Source organism: Xenia sp. Carnegie-2017, unplaced genomic scaffold, assembly GCF_021976095.1.
Source record: "Xenia sp. Carnegie-2017 unplaced genomic scaffold, XeniaSp_v1 HiC_scaffold_13, whole genome shotgun sequence".
Classification (NCBI taxonomy): domain Eukaryota; kingdom Metazoa; phylum Cnidaria; class Anthozoa; order Malacalcyonacea; family Xeniidae; genus Xenia; species Xenia sp. Carnegie-2017.
This window is the reverse complement of record NW_025813436.1, coordinates 2,853,117-2,870,745: the sequence shown is the minus strand read 5'-3', so window position 1 is coordinate 2,870,745 and position 17,629 is coordinate 2,853,117. Positions and strand designations below refer to the sequence as shown.

The following is a 17,629-nucleotide window of genomic DNA, read 5'->3' as shown; positions in this document are numbered from 1 at the left end:
TCCAAGACAGATAACGATAAAAAATTTCAAAACATCTCAAGCAACAAAATCCGTAGGAAGGTACTCGGACCTGTCAATCCATCTCATTTCTACGATTTCTTTAAAATGCCCCATTCACTCACGTGAGCATTTTTGAAAAATCGTTGATATCAATTGCGAGCAGTCATAATTTATGGCGTCATAATTTGACTTGATCCTAGGAATGCTAACTCTCATTTAGATTATTAGGCCAAAACTTCGTACAGTGATTTCATTAATGAAGCTTTAATTGCGCAAATTTCGTCTGTTATGTCTTAGCAACTGTAAGATAGCTATTAGTAACGTCAAGTTTTGAAACTATAACGAACGTTTAATTTATGCACGCCTCACGGTCAATTGCAAATGGCTGTAATCAGAAAGATTTTTCAAAAATGCTAAGAAAACGTCCAAGTTCCCCGTTAAACTCCCAAATACATCCGCCGACTCAGTCGTGATCCCACAATTCCTAAATTTTGGCAAGATACTACCTGAGCTGAAATATAACGGCCAATCAAATTTCTAGGTTTCGTAAATACGAAAATCAAAAATTGAAAACAGTAACTACTAACCGACAAACTTATTATATTTTCCTTCTTCGGGAGTAGCAGACGCATCTTCCTTCTTCTGATCTGAAGCTTCAGTGGTTACAGCATCGTTACTTTGTTCTTCTACTTTGTTAGCAGACGTGTTTAATGGTGCACCACTAATGAAGGTAATTTTGGGTGCCGAAGTCTTTCTGTTACGTCTTTGATTTCCACGGAAGGAGTTTTTTATGGATTGTGGCTTCACAATCCCCTCTTTCTGCTTCTCCTTGTCTTGATCTTCCGCTGACAGGACAGTGGGCACCGGTTTTCCAAGTTTCTCCAAGAGTTTGACGGTCTGAAATGATACACAAAATGTTTTCACGAATCAGCAGTGCGCAAAATCCTATAATTAATTATTTGAGCAACGGGTTACTTTGTTTCGTTTGGCAAAGCAAACTGTTAGTTGTAATAGTCAAGCAAAATTTGAGTTTTCCAAAGTAAAATGAATAAGCAACCTAAGTGGGATTATATAAAAAAAATGCGTCACCTGATCCGTTCAAAATGCTTCCCCTGTTTTAAATGTTGCAATTATTTAATCACGTGGGGGTAGTCTAAGCTCACCAGAGGGAATCTGGTAATAAAAATTACCAAGTATGGCCACCTCCTCCTACGTCATCTTCATTTCACGTCACCTACTTCCAAAGTACTTCACATCTTTCCTACTGTAATGTGTTTTCACATCAGAGCCGTACTATCACGCTTTATCCTTTTATACCTCACCACACCTCCTTTCTACACAACAGCCTCCACTTTACATCCTAATAAACTGCTCTTCATCTTTGCAGAAAATAAACTTTTAAATTTCATCAGAAGATACGGACCGATACTGCAAAAGATAGCGGGCTCAGTAGCTTCTTCTGCCCCACTTCATGGAATGTCTCTCAATCTCCCTCAGATTAAATCAGTTATTTAATAAACCATCATGACAAAAATCAGACGAGTTTCATCATCACTGGGAGTCAGGGAGAGAGCAACAACAAACAGTTAAGCAGTAATAGAACACGACACATAATTGTTCATAGCTATCTAATTTATTGAAAGTCCTACTTCAGGGAAATAACTTCTATAGTTGGTTTAATCTATTCTAAGAAGATTCACAATATATTTCATACGTGCTTCTTAAGAAAATTTGCTATAACAGCTTTATTCAAAGCTATATCTTCAATGCATGTGCTCTCCATTTTACGTCACATCCGGTGCGAAGACACCTACTTCCAGGCCACAATAACGAAGAACAATTTTCGTCAAATCAAATATATAGCAACTCAATTATCTAAATAAATCATTCCCCTGACACTGATTGAGTACACATATAGTAGTACTAGAGAGTCTTGTTGATCATCAAGTGCATTGAACTTGAATTCAATACTTTTTGGTAAATGAATTAAAATATTGCTACTGCATCTACGTACAGCATATTTTTGGCCAGATTACATATAATTCCATGAAGCCATGCAATATTTGCGAAAAATTCAACCTCACAGTAACTTTCAATGTTATTGAAACCAACACATTGCAACCAACACATTATGACCAACATGTTGCTACCAATACATTGCCACCAACACATTATGACCAACACATTGCAACCAACACATTATGATCAACACATTGCAACCAACACATTATGACCAACACATTGCCACCAACACATTATGACCAACATATTGCAACCAACACATTATGACCAACATGTTGCCACCAACACATTATGACCAACACATTGCAACCAACACATTATGACCAACACATTGCCACCAACACATTATGACCAACACATTATGACCAACATATTGCAACCAACACATTATGACCAACATGTTGCCACCAATACATTAGGGAGCTTTAGCAAAGACTACGAGTACGATTTACGTCATTTTGGCGCGAAAACATTCTTGCGACAACAACAACACGTTGCCGTCATCAATCTGAGTACGATGTTTGGTAAAAAAATCGTAGTCGCGACTACGATGTCTTTTTAAGCAAAGAAAGTAGGTATATTTCTTCATTCTATAAGAAATTAGTTTACAGTACTATTTTCGAGCATCCAGGCTTTAATTTAGAGCCCTTTTTGAGCGCAGATGTACATTAAAAAGGAAAATATGACCTGCAAAACTTTCATGTATTTCGTACGCAAAGTGAAAGGTAAACAAACAATAAAAATAGTACAAATAAATCGTATATAAAACTTAAAATAGTGAAGATTTTTCAGTCTAAAGAGTCCTATATTCTTGCAAAACCAGTATTACCGATTTGTTGATATAGTTATTGACAAATAGAGCCGTAGCTGCTCCGCAAACTTCGGTGTTTTACACAATAAAAAGGCTCGTTCTGTTGTTTAAAGCTAAAACTAAATTTTGACGAAGCGACAACGACAACAAACTTTCTCGTGCCATTCCCTTACACGGTCAAACTTCGTACTCGTTGTCGTAGTCCTACTCTTGCTAAAGCTCCCTATTATGACAAACACATTGCCACCAACACATTATGACCAACACATTGCAACCAACACATTATGACCAACACAGTGCAACCAACACATTGCCACCAACACATTATGACCAACACATTGCCACCAACACATTATGACCAACACATTGCCACCAACACATTATGACCAACACATTGCCACCAACACATTATGACAAACACATTGCAACCAACAGATTGCCACCAACACATTATGACCAACACATTGCAACCAACACATTATGACCAACACATTGCAACCAACAAATTGCCAACAACACATTATGACCAACACATTATGACCAACACATTGCAACCAACACATTATGACCAACACATTGCCACCGACACATTATGACCAACACATTGCCAACAACACATTATGACCAACACATTGCAACCAACACATTATGACCAACACATTGCAACCAACACATTGCCAACAACACATTATGACCAACACATTGCAAACAACACATTATGACCAACACATTGCAACCAACACATTATGACCAACACATTGCCTCCAACACATTGCCACCAACACATTATGACCAACACATTGCAACCAACACATTATGACCAACACATTGCAACCAACAAATTGCCACCAACACATTATGACCAACACATTGCCAACAACACATTATGACCAACAGATTGCAACCAACACATTATGACCAACACATTGCAACCAACAGATTGCCAAAAACACATTATGACCAACAGATTGCAACCAACACATTATGACCAACACATTGCCAACAACACATTATGACCAACACATTGCCACCAACACATTATGACCAACACATTGCCACCAACACATTATGACCAACACATTGCCACCAACAGATTGCCACCAACACATTATGACCAACACATTGCAACCAACACATGACCAACACATTGCAACCAACAGATTGCCAACAACACATTATGACCAACACATTGCAACCAACACATTGCCACCAACACATTATGACCAACACAATGCCACCAACACATTATGACCAACACATTGCAACCAACACATTGCCACCGACACATTATGACCAACACATTGCAAACAACACATTATGACCAACACATTGCCACCAACACATTATGACCAACACATTGCAACCAACACATTGCCAACAACACATTATGACCAACACATTGCAAACAACACATTATGACTAACACATTGCAACCAACACATTATGACCAACACATTGCCTCCAACACATTGCCACCAACACATTATGACCAACACATTGCAACCAACACATTGCAACCAACACATTATGACCAACACATTGCAACCAACAGATTGCCAACAACACATTATGACCAACACATTGCAACCAACACTTTATGACCAACACATGGCAACCAACATATTGCCACCAACACATTATGACCAACACATTGGAACCAACACATTGCCACCGACACATTATGACCAACACATTGCCAACAACACATTATGACCAACACATTGCAACCAACACATTATGACCAACACATTGCAACCAACACATTGCCACCAATACATTATGAACAACATGTTGCTACCAGTACATAACAACAATACATGTCACCCTAAGTGCTCTTATTATTGTTTGATTATTTTAAAATCAGACAGTTTGCAAAAACTACCAACTGTTCCACATAAAATTTAATCAAATTAATTATACATCTCGAAGTCAAACTCACCTTTAAATGTTTAGCTCCTCTAAGATGAGCATTAAACGCATCAGTTCCTGTACAAATAACATCACAAAGAGAGCATTTGTACCCCTCAGGCCCTGCTGCTTCCATTTGCTTTTGTGCAGCTTCCTTCTTTTTATGTTTCTGTCCTTCAAGATGTTCCCGGTATGTCTAGAGAAAAATAAAATTATTGTTCAATGACTCAGGAAATAAAAACACAGGCAATACAGTCAGGAATAGCGAAAATTTTGGATTCCAAATAACCATTTCCAGTTCATGAAAGACACTTACATGAGAATTACCATTTATTTAACCTCTACACAACCTAATACATACATCCTAGAAGTTGCTACATATGTTCAATTCTAATAACGTCTCATTTTTGTGCCAAAACTATACTATGTTCCGAGAGTTTTACCGGTTGTCCGTGATCATGCATTTCTCTGGTGGTATAAAAAAGTTTGATAAAGTTTGTAAAACTAGCAATTGATGTATCTTTTACAAGCAAACTCTATCAATTTTCAAAACAAGTAAACAGTTATAATAAATGATTGTGGAGTGTTTTCACTGTTTTGCAATTTGCACAACAATGATTTACCAAACTGCTAATTAGATAAACTGCTTCACAAAAAGCATAGCTTGATTAGGGTAAGATTGACAAATTTGATATGTTGAAATGAAACATGCCAAAGAAGGCATGAGAAAAACTGTAAAATATCACATGGAGAGTAAAATAATGTAATAACATCATTTGGAATATTGCAAGAGAAGGATATTGTTAATATTTCAAAAGCACTTGAATGAATATTGATTATATAATATACATGTTGAAATAGATTCATTGCAATTTACAGTCTTTATGTGTTTGCCATTAAACTAAAATACATGGAATGCTACCTGAAGCAAAATTAACCTGAAGCCAAATCTTACACCCAGACACGCGTGATTACACTCAGACATGTAGTGTTTCAAGATTATCTCCTGGAGTGAAAATTGATTGAACTACACATGTAAAATGGGTGTAAAATTTGGCTTCAAAAAATTACTAGGGTTTTCTAGTACAGGTAGCGTTCTATGTATTTTAGTTCAATGGTTTTTACAGAAATAAATGTGCATTCTGGTCTTCAACCCCACCCCCCGCATGTGCCAAATTTTTAGATGATTGTGTGCAAAGAATTTTTAACAAGCAAACTAAAAACAGGCTTGGCTGATCAAATTAGTTATTTGTTTCATCTCCAAGTTGTATTTGGAAATGAAAATGAACTGGTTTAAATACTAGAAATGAGGGAGACGATCATCAACAAAACCAATTAATCTGCTTGTTTTCCACATTGGGTCATTGGTCAATTATCTTAATTCATTGCCATGGTAACCAATGTTACAAAGCAATGTTCTGCAATTTGCATTTTTTTCGATTTTTGCATGTTTATCATATGACAACTTCTCATTTTTTTTAAAGTGTAATTTGGAAATACTTTAATGCTACAAGCCAAAATTATGAAACAAGGTTTGAGAGTTTGGTTTTAAAATAGTAGCCAAACTTCATTATTACAAGGTGAAAGCCATGTTGATTTCTGTGATATTAATTTAATTTTACTTATTTATCACGATCATTATCAAGTCACATACAAATTTTAAGTCACGTACATCAGCAGTTTAGTGATGTAACATGACACTAATGGTAATAATGATTGGTATCGCAATCATCTTTGTTATGCAAGGGCACATAACCCATAACCAGTGAGAACAACTTGCTCTTCTACATGAAGACCTCTAAATTAGAATTTTTTTTAATCAAAATGGCCCATTGACAGGAGTGCTCAACTAACTGCCACTTCCCTCCGCTATTCAAGGAAAATGAAATGTTTGCTTACATAGTGGAAACCACCTTAATTTTCATGCAGCACAAATTTTTTCACTCAGCAAATGCACAGTAAAGTGGTCAAAAATATCAAAGTGAAATACCTGAGGACCAGCGCAACTAATTTTGCAGACATCACAATAATGCATCTGCTGTTGTCTGGGTGGATTTCGCTGTCGGTTTTGTTGATGACTCTTGTTCTGATTATGTTGATTGTTACTCTTCTGACTTCCCCACTTCTGCCTGGGCTGTGTCTGTTGTTGAAAGAAGGACGAGGCTGCATTATAAACAGCTGCATCATAACCCTGGCCTTGTGTTGGCTGAAAACCACTGCCAGGATTGGACCAGTTAGAATGCGAGTTGTAACCACTAGCAGCATTCTGAGTATAGTTTGTGTTGCTCTGAGGTTTGTAGTTGGGATATGAGACATTAGCTGTTGGTACATTATTAGGTTTCTGCACATTATGATTAGCCATTTGGATAACTGGATTGTTTGGTGTCGCAGAGTAACCGGAATACATGGCCTTAGGCGCCCCTGCTCCATATCCGTAGCCCTGATTGGCTGCCGTATGTTGCTGTTGTGGTTGTTGTTGCCCGTAATAGTTGGTCGTCTTCGATGCATCGTAAGCCGAAGCGTTAGATGTTTGTGAATTGTCTCGAGCGCCATAATACGATGTGGCACTAGCATAAGCGCTTGGAGTGTTCGTCTGATAGCTTTGCCCAGTCGTATCTTGTGCTCTGGCCGTATAGCCATAAGAACTGCCCGACATTCCTGCCGCCTGGTAGCTCGAGGCAGCCGTCGGCGTGTAAGGTGCTTGGGCCGTCATCGCTACTCGCTGTTGTGTAGCTGTTCCGTACACGCTTGGAGTCGCCGACTGCACACCGTAAGCGGATGTATTTTGTGCATTATATGCCGTGGCAGCCATTTGGGGGTTCTGCATTGCACCCCCGTAAACTTGGGAGCTTTGAACGCCCGTTGAATAACCGTAATAATTACTGTTAGCAGCCATATTTGCTTCTTCTCTAAATGTCGCTGTGGCCGCCACGTGCTTACTCAGGATTGTGGGATACAGACACGGCTAATAACGTTTCTGCACGGACTTTCCCGAAGTCGTACACTGATTTTCAGCATATCTTGAAAAGATAAAAATGTTTCCTTTCTACAACTGTCGATGCGAAAGTGTAAAATCCCTGAATCGTCATTTAAAAACATAACAAAACGAATGCCGTCACTTAAAACTTTTAAGCACTGGCTCAATGTCTATTCTGAAGTAGATTGATTTAATTTGATATTTCAGAAACACCAAATGCAAGAAATGAGGTTCTAGTAACCTCGACAAACACTTAGCACAACATAGACTATATATTTGATAAATTTCGCTTGTTCAGTGTTCTCGTGGGGAATGCAATTACACCGACGCTCTTTTATTTCTGTGCTGAAGGAAGATATACTAGTCGAGAAAAAACATGTTGTTGTAACAAATATGGTAATGTTATTCCACAAAAGCTTTAACTCCAGGGGGAAGCGAGGCTCATCACCAATAATTTTATCGGCAATACAAGTAAGAAAGAAGTGTTTATTGCGTTGACAGAATTTTCAAAGAAATTGCTTTACATCGCAAGGGCCGCGGAGAGGTTTGAAAAGTGAGGAGGCAAAAGAAGGTCGCAGAATCGCATTGTTGTTAGCAAAGTTATTTTTTAACAGTTTTATCAGGAATCGTTCAATATACAAAATTTGTTTGATTTCGTTTGTAAAGTTTATTATAGTGCGTTCAGACTGAGTACCCTGGCACGGTGCTCAGGAACGGGCACCAATGTGAACACAACATTTTAATGATGCCCATGTATAAGTGCCCAGGTCAGGCAGTACGCAAGTACAGTGCTTGGGAAAGGGCACCAATGTGAACGACGACACATGAGTAACGTGTACAGGGAGGCACGTATTCAGCACGTGGTTTCAAAACTTGTTTACAAAGAAAAACATGAAATTATAAATAGACAAAGCTAGTGGATACTACGTAGTGTAAAGGGCCTGCAGATTTTTGCCCGAACCAGGGTATCGTACTCCGCCAATCAGTCTAAACGTGCTATAATTGATCAATCTAACATCAGCTAAAAAATGAAAGTGGAAGATAAGTGAGACATGAAACACTGTTAAAAATCCATACTTGTCCAATGTAAGTATTTGTTAAAACGGATTTTATACTTTTACACTTTGCCAAACACATGCGTATTTGCTAAATAGAAATGAAAATTGCATCAGCGGTCTCTCAAAAATGGAATAACTAAATTAGCCAAATATTAAATGGTGTTTATGAATTGCAATAGCTTCGTCCAATGAAATGGTATTATTCGAAATTGCACGACTTAAAAATAATCTATTTCGACAAGTCAAATTTTGAAAAAGCGTCATGTTGAATAACGTTTGCAATTATAATAACTTCTTCTGTCGTACTCATTAGGAAATATTTTTACGTTTAACGCACTTCACCGATTCTCAGAAATAGATGATGAAATCTTGAACCGGTCATTTGGCAACTGTCGAGTATGTAAAATATCAAAAACGTTTATTAATTATTAGTTGTTGGGATTTGCCAAATACACGAGCATATGAGACATTGGTATCGAAAATATTGCATTTTTTAATGCATTTCTGATTTCTTGCTTGCTCAAGAAAGCCATTATAGAGGACGATGAAGGTTGTCTGCACAAGCTACATCTTCCTGTTTGAACGATCATATATAAACTGCATAATTATCATTAATTTTATGTGTGAGTATATGTCTCCTCTGTAATGTTTAAGTTTGATCACGCTAAACTCAATGAGCATTTTCAACAAATCTTCAAAATTCCATAAAATAAGTGAATAAGTTATGGTGGAAGTAAAATTCGATTAAAAATAAAAATGAAATGCGAAACAAAACGCTAAATTTGAAAAGCGAACGTATTTTAGTTAAAATTGCAATGATGATTGAAAACTTGAAAGCCTTGTTACGATTTTCCAACTAGTAACTATTAGACAAGTATCTGGAGACTGTGACAAAAGTTGGAAAGCAAAACTGCTTCTGCTTTTTTGCTTCCCTCGATGAGATGTTACATTTGCCTATCTGCTGAGTATTGTAAATTGATATTAACCGGTAATCTTGAAATTGATGTTACAAATATTGTGTAGAATTTCCGAAACTATTTCAAGTCATGCAAGTCTGAATGTGTTGTTTCAAATTAAGCTACTGCATTTAAGATGACATGGCATTATGCATATGAACAGGTCAGTTCTATTAATACCATTTTATATTATTCTGTTCGAATTTCGAAAGCATGCTGCGGCACATGATATCCTGTCAACTACTACGAATCTGCTATTTAAAACTTTTTTATGGGGATCACGGAATTATTTCTTTCAAAGAAACCATGAATGAAGTTTTGTATTGTATGTTGTCATGATTATCCACAACGCGTTGATAAATTATTTAAGTAAGGTCCAATTTGCAATAATGATGATCAAGACTATATGCGAGCAAATGTAATTGGGGCTCTAGAATTATAAAGACTTCTTTATTCACATGCTTTATCAACGACAGCCCATAAATGCCATATTTGGTAAACATTGCTTTGACCTGCTGAAGGAAGCTAAAGCTCGCGCTAAAGTAAAAGACATGTTTTCCACTAAATCAAATCAGAAGTGTTTGACTTTTCGGTTGACAAGATGGAGTATAGCTTTATAAACAAAGCTCCATTAGTTTTATATATTCTGTTTGTCTTTAGTGGACGTGTGATTTCTTTTAAAGGTGTGCATTAACAAGTGTATGTCATTTAATGATCATAATTTATAGAGACAATAAGTAAAGTTCTGATTTTGTCCATTTTAATTAAAAGTCTTCTTTTAGAACTACTCAATACAGACTTTGATTTAATTTAATTTAATTTAATTCAGGGCGTTCATATCGTTCTATAATTTGCTTGCAACAAATTCATTTTCCTTCGTGTGACGTTTTTGAATTTCTCTTTCTTGTTCACATTCTATTAGAAATGCAATTCTAGCTAATCTGGATGTTATCTTCAGAAAAGCAGAACGTCGAGCGTATAACAGACTAGTTTTTCATGACCTATTTAAAGTATCGCTTGGTGTCTGCAAACGTTTTTGGGCGTTTTCGCAATAGTCTTTTTTGACGAAGAGTTTATGAGTCTAAACTTTGCAGTTAACAGTTTCATTCATTCCAACATTTTTTTCTGTTAACGATGACCCATACAGATAAGATTCAGGATTTAGGAGTAAGGTACAGTTACGGAACAGTTTTGCGTATTTATAAAACACGGAATCATTTCAAAAGCCTTCCAAATGTGTTGTGTTTTCGGTAACAAAATTTTTATTTAAAAAAATGTTTTATTTGCAAATATTTTACTGCCTTATCAAGAATTGGTAATCCGACTAGCTATTTTCAGCAAAAGTTTTTGAAAATCTTGCGCGCCAAGAACTTGAGCGACATTTTTCGAACTGTTCCGTTTTATTTCACACACTTTCTATATGTATATATATATACATATTATCTTGAACCAACCATTAACAAAAGTGATTTGCTTTCAAATGAAAACAAACTGCTGCATATTTTATAAATTATAGATAATGCTATTGATGATGAAGGCAAACTGGAAGACGATTTTTCGTTTATGGACTTTCGCGATGAAATATCTAAGAGAGCACCAAGCAGTGCTGTGGGAATCTATAAGAGCCTGAAACACTCCTTCATAAGTCTTGCAAAACCAAACGCTAAAATAAGCGTTTCTAGAAGAAGAAGATCACGTTCTTGGTTCTGGAGTTCTAGACGACGACGTTTCAGTCGTGTGTCAAGAAGAACAGGTACACTTAATGCAAATTAGGCTTATTTACCTCTGACAAGTATGACCTTCACAAAACTGCATATTGTTAAGATCATAACAGTGTCGTGTTTTAATGTGAAAAATCTATTGAAAACTGAGTAGTTGTGTAATTGAGGTCTTATCTTCAAAAACGTCTGTGCGCTAAAAATCAAAAAAAAGTTTAGTTGATTTACTTGCATCTCAAAATCCACCATCTGTTTGTGAACAATTGAATTCTTTATTAGAAAACATCGTTATGCTGTCAGTATTTTACAGCTCAACACATGTGCTTCTCTTGAGTTCTTGACTTAAGAAAACGTAAATAACGTTCGGATCTTATTCACTGTAAAAACTGATTGGTTGAAAATAACCATAAAAATTGGTTACCTCAGAAGCATCAGACCACTTTAATCAATATTTTGATGGTTCTTTTAACCAATCTAATGGTTACTTTAACCAATCGGTTTTCACAGTGTTATGACATGTATATTTTTTATTAGCTTCATCAAATTTCAACCCTCGCAAGGATATGGTCTTTGTTATGGATAGATCGGGAAGTGTTGGTCGACACCATTTTAACTTACAGAAAACGTTTATCAAACAACTTATCGAGTACTTTGATATTTCTCGATCTAAAACTTTGGTCGCCATCGTCACATTTGCAAGTAACGTTAAACTGGAGTTCGATTTTAACAAATATCCTAACAAGGAATGTTTAAGAAATGGGATTAAAAACATTCGGTATGGTTTTAGAAAAGTGTTTCTCAGAACATACCTTAATTAAGAAAAATGAAGAGCAAGCACTGCGTGATATTCTATAAAGAGAGACGGAGAACAGGGCTCATACCCATACATTCAAATGTTATATAATCCATAGTCACAATTCATTTCAATAAAGATTAAAACTATAATACTTGCATAAATGAAAATTATTGCTACAAGTGTCACAGTATATGGAGCAAGCTGTAAAGTCACTCCATTGAAATTTTTTGTTGTGACGCATGTCTAACTAACAATGCGAATACATCACCACATTTCAGTTACTTGGATTTTCTGACTTGTGGGAACTAAGAAACAGCTAACTGCATGTAGACAGTAATTTATAAAGTATACAGCATAAGGTTGAAAAGCAAAATGCTCTCACTGTTTATGGGCTTGTGTGTTTTTCCTAAACTTCTCAAAAACTCTGTTTCAAACAATTTGATATTTTTACCCATCTACAGATACACTGGAGGCCTCACTGCAACCGGACCTGCACTTCATTACGTTCTAAACAATTTGATAATGAGTCATTCTACTGGTGCCAGAAGTAACGCCAAGAAGGTGGTATTTTTCCTGACAGATGGCTATTCAAACACAGGAAGCCCGCGAAATCCATCAATTCCTGCTGCTAAATTAAAAGCACGTGGTGTTCAAGTGCACATTATGGGCGTCACGACCAGGGGCGGATCTAGAGTATGTCAAATCCGTCGCGCGACTGATGTTTGAAATTCAAAAATTACCTATTCATATTAATTAAAAATTCATTAATTATTCTTATTTTCTTATCGCATTTACTTCGTGATAAAAATCCCGCATTATTTATTATTGAAAACTAATGACTTATCCAATGAATATCTCGTTGGTAACCAGATCAGTTGAATTTTAATTGACCTGGAATAACCGACTGATAAGCGGGGTGGCTTGACTGGTTCGACGGATAAAGGAGTCTATGAACGTCAAAAACGCTTATTTTATTGGTCAATAGCCAGATCAGTGGACAGTCTGGAATGGTCTCGACTGATAATAAGGGTGGCCGGACGTATAAGGGAGTCCAATTGCTATCTTACAATTGGTTCATTTGAATTTTTGCTTTATTGTGATTGGTTTGACGGATTTCGACTGATAGCCAACTGAACTAACATAGTCAAGCTCACTGTCTGAATTGAATGTTTGATCGTTTTATAGTAATTTTTATAAGCATGATAGAAACTAAACTACAATCAGATGGAATTTATGGAAATCTTTTACAAATTCATATATTGACATGAATGCTGCTGTCCAAAATGTGAATTTTTTCAAGAGAGTGGAATTTTATGGATAAATTTTAAATGCTTGGCAACGACGATCTCGCGAGCGACATTTCAGTCATTGATGTTCAAAAGAAAGCCAACATTGTTTTGAGTTTTATCAGCAGAAATTTACATCCAAAATCGTAAGTAAAGGACAAGTGAAGTGTATGCATGAATGTAATATATCAAAGTCAATTATGCGAGTGTGTGATGCGATTTATGTCAATATGGCGTATGGTAAGCAGATCGATTCTTCTAAAATTGTTGTTGACGAAGGACTTTTAGCTATGATTTCTTTAGTGCTTGGGGAATCGTGGCCGTTATACGGCAGCGAAATCCTACATTCCTGCAAATATATTTCAATGGACAATAAATCTGTAGCCATAAGGCGCCATACTATTATTTACTTTATCATAAACAAATGTTTGGGGTTTTTCTGTTTATGATCATTGATCATTCAATCATTGGACAGTTATACTACATATTGTTTAAGATTTGAGAAAACTAACATTGATTACATGAGAAGCTGTTTACTATAACCTGTGATTTTGAGTCTTCTGATCCATGAAGCTTTTTATTTTGACAATTTGACTGGAATGGTATTAAACCTTAGTATTTCACATACATGGAATGTTGTCACATATTGTCCCCTTTTCTAACTGAACACCTCATGTAGAGATGTAAAGGTCTGTCAATCTACGGCTCATACCAGATTGTTTGCCATAAATTCCAAAGGGCTATTGATGTATGAAAAGCATTTTCTATAAAGTAAAAATGCCTTTCTATGTATGCAGGTAAACCTTGAAATTTGGCAAAACAGCAAAGTATTTTTCATGATCACTAGGTAATTTTTCTGATGATCATTATAATTTCTAAACTAAATTATTTCTGATTTACATTTAAACAAGCTTTGATCATATGAAAAGATATTTATCATAACCAGTAAGCATGACACATGAACCAATTTTAACATTCATGTAATTATATAATTAAAGACATGTTGGTTACATTCTGTTTGTATTTGCAAATACAATGCTACTAGTGATTGCTATATAGCACACCTTGCATATACTTACAGGAGATAATAGTCTAGTGAAATGCCTAATAAACATTTATGGCATTAAGCTGTCCTTAACTGCAAATTTTCACTCTGATAATTTTTGCTTAACCTTTGGCAGAAAAAAATTTTGAGTTTTTTCTCAAAAGGTGAATTTGCTGGCACTGATGTGGAGATGGGTAAAGGGTTACAATAAACTTGCATGGTTTGAAGTCTGAGCTTTTCTATATCTATGAACTGTCACTTGTAATACCAAATTTCTAACTTAACTAAACTCATTACATAGAGGTTTGAATGGGGGTCTCTAGGGGGGTCTATGCCTAACAACTTGGTAGAAATTTTTAAAGACTATATCTGTTTTTGAATAGCATTATTGTAAAATAAATTTTACGTTCCTACACATGCTAATGAGCCATATATTTGGCATGATAATGAGCCTAAATATTTGGCAAAACATTCAAGTATTGTTCACTTCATTTTTTTTTTTTGAAAAAAACGTAAGCAAAATGTTTTGTTTTTACGCAAAAACGATGCCCACAAATACATTTTGTATTGCTCTAAAACTCTGAAAATGGCATTTTCAAGGCTCTGAAATTCAAAATTTCTTAGGGGAGAATGCCTCAGACCCCCAGGTGCGGAGCGCCTTCGACGTTTTATGACTGATGTTTGAAAAATCCTAGATCCGCCCCTGGTCACGACAAGCATCTCTAAAACTGAACTCAATTCCATTGCATCAAAACCAGACTTCGTTTATTACGTCACAAATGGATATTCTACATTGAGTACTGTAATTAGGAAATTAAAGAAAGGTGTGTAGTCGCTTTGTTGTAATTTGCAATCTTGAGATCATGTATAGGAAAGTTAGCGTAGCACATTTATGTTTCAAAACTAAAGAACAAAAAAGAGATATAAACAAACATTTTTTGCTACATTACTTCATTTATACATTATGGACAAGGCCTTACAAGCGTTTCAACTGACAAAAACTTTGGAAGTTTTAAAGTATGTATTTGAGAAATGAACTATATAGCTAATAGTCTAGAGTTAAACAAAAATGTCATTTTCCATAAAATTCATCAAACTGTTACAACAATCAACATTTATCTATGCTTTTGTCTAATTTGATGCATATATGTTAATTGTGCTCCACATGGCACATAACTGATCGGAGAAGGACACCGACACAAAGTACTTATACTTTGAAAGTGACTCATACTTACACAGACAAATTTTCACGCATGTTTTTCACATTTTCGTCAGCACGAATTATCTATCTCACCAATATTTCTTCTCTCAAGGTCTGTCCACCAAATGTAAATATGGAAAAGATAATTGTCGAATTCGAAAGGAGTTTAACGACCTGACAAACGTTGAGCGTATTCGCTATATAACAACAGTTAAAACAGCATCGACCATCTCTAAATACAAAAGAAAGTACGAGCGCCTTCTAACTATTCACAGAACCATCTTCTCTGGGTATAATATTCACCGGAAGCAATTCTTTCTTCCTTGGCATCGTTGGTTTATTTTACAATACGAGAATCTTTTGAGAGAAATAGATTGTCGCGTGACCGTGCCGTATTGGGACTGGAGCCAAGAGGCTGGGAGACCGTTTTCCAGCTCTGTGTGGAGTGCGAGCAGCGCTGGATTGGGAGATGATGGATCACCATCGACGAACTGCGTTAAAACAGGGCCATTTAGGGACAGTCAATGGTCTCTACCATTGAGCTCTGGTGAAAATGATAGATGTCTCAAGAGGCGATTTCGTGGTAGGGTACCCAATGCAGCGGCGGTAAAGGAACTATTGAAAAGACCCTCAATTCAGTTTCACAATTTTGAAATGTCTCTCCGTAGATTTTTTCACGACAGTGTCCATTGCAATATAGGTGGAACAATGTGCTCAAATAATTCAGCGTTTGCTCCAGAATTCTTCCTTCATCATGGCTTTGTCGATAAACTCTGGTGGGATTGGCAGAATAAAGGAAGCTCGTTCAAGTTTCACTCATATTTTCAACTACAAAATTCGTTGATGTCGCAGACTTCTCATCGCCCGAGAGATTTAACTGATTTAAGCAAACAGCCTGATTGCGTATGCGTAAAATACAAAAAAAAAACAGGTGTTCAGAAATATCAGAGGTAGATATACTAATTACAAAGTGTGAACTTCTATTTCAAACCACAACAATTAAGGTCGTGCAAAGATTACTTTTCATACCTTTATTATCCCTGAGAACTTATCTTTTAAATGATGAATTGTTAAGAATTGTGCTGAAATACCTTTAGCAATTTAATTTATATTCAAGAATGACAAACTCTAAGCTGTTCTTTTACACCATTACTGCGTAAATTGTTGAAACATTTGAATTTGTCCTCATGCTTCATTTTTTGTTGACAGTTGGATGGAGGTTCTCTAGGCGTAGGCGCTTCACTAAAGTAAAAAGACCACGTGTTCCACGATTGTCATCAGCTGCCATAAAGTTGTTCAAAATATCTTCCTCAGAGGTTCGTCAACTGCGAAAGTTGAGAAAAGCTTTGCAACCAAGATAGTCACGAAACATCCGTTACTGCTCAATCTCCAGGTAAACAGTTACTTTGCATTGTTAATGATTTTTTAAGTATTGAATCCATTATTGCATGTTTTTGAGCTATACTGTTCTTAACCTCGCGACTTAAGTCCACCAACACAAATGAGTATTTCTGCCGGCAATAAGGTGAAGGGTCAAGGAATATCAATTTGAGAATCTAAAAAACATACAATTATCTATTTTTTTTCTTCAAGGTTGATGAAGAGCTCAAGTTGATGCTTTAGATTACTTGTTTTTGTTTAATTTTAATTAACTGTTCATTGCATGATTATTGCAATTGGAATTCTGTCTTAGAAAACGAGTTAAATACTCTTTAAAATACAAATAGCAAAGTTTGCATTGATTTTAATAAAGTTTTCGTTTCAAAAATGCCAAAGAGGTGACGAACTTTACGGTGAATTTCTTTCAATGTGGGAATTATAGAGTTGTAGTTCGAGCTCAGAGTTCATTGT

The 17,629-nt window shown here is 36.0% G+C and overlaps 2 protein-coding genes across 5 annotated transcripts in view; one reads left to right on the top strand and one right to left on the bottom strand.

Annotated features, from left to right (window-relative positions):
* The window catches only part of LOC124451412 (zinc finger RNA-binding protein-like), a 36,090-nt gene extending 28,417 nt beyond the window's left edge, over positions 1-7,673 (bottom strand). For all 4 annotated transcript variants that reach the window (XR_006950457.1, XM_047002039.1, XM_047002019.1 and 1 more), the window contains exons 1-3: positions 6,732-7,673; positions 4,773-4,937; positions 588-897 (exon numbers count right to left, since the gene is read on the bottom strand). Coding sequence is in view for 3 of the 4 variants with exons in the window: in XM_047002039.1 (XP_046857995.1) it covers positions 588-897; positions 4,773-4,937; positions 6,732-7,637 (1,381 nt within the window). In the remaining variant the exon portion in view is untranslated. The remainder of the gene's footprint in view (positions 1-587; positions 898-4,772; positions 4,938-6,731) is intronic.
* Positions 7,674-10,866: 3,193 nt separating this feature from the next.
* On the top strand, positions 10,867-17,551 carry LOC124456338. The gene is made up of 8 exons (XM_047006813.1): positions 10,867-10,927; positions 11,249-11,485; positions 11,985-12,225; positions 12,708-12,793; positions 15,273-15,401; positions 15,891-16,728; positions 16,988-17,171; positions 17,372-17,551. Exons 1-7 carry the CDS (start codon positions 10,867-10,869, stop codon positions 17,004-17,006), a joined length of 1,611 nt encoding a protein of 536 aa, XP_046862769.1. The 3' UTR covers positions 17,007-17,171; positions 17,372-17,551.
* The last annotated feature ends 78 nt before the right edge of the window (positions 17,552-17,629 follow it).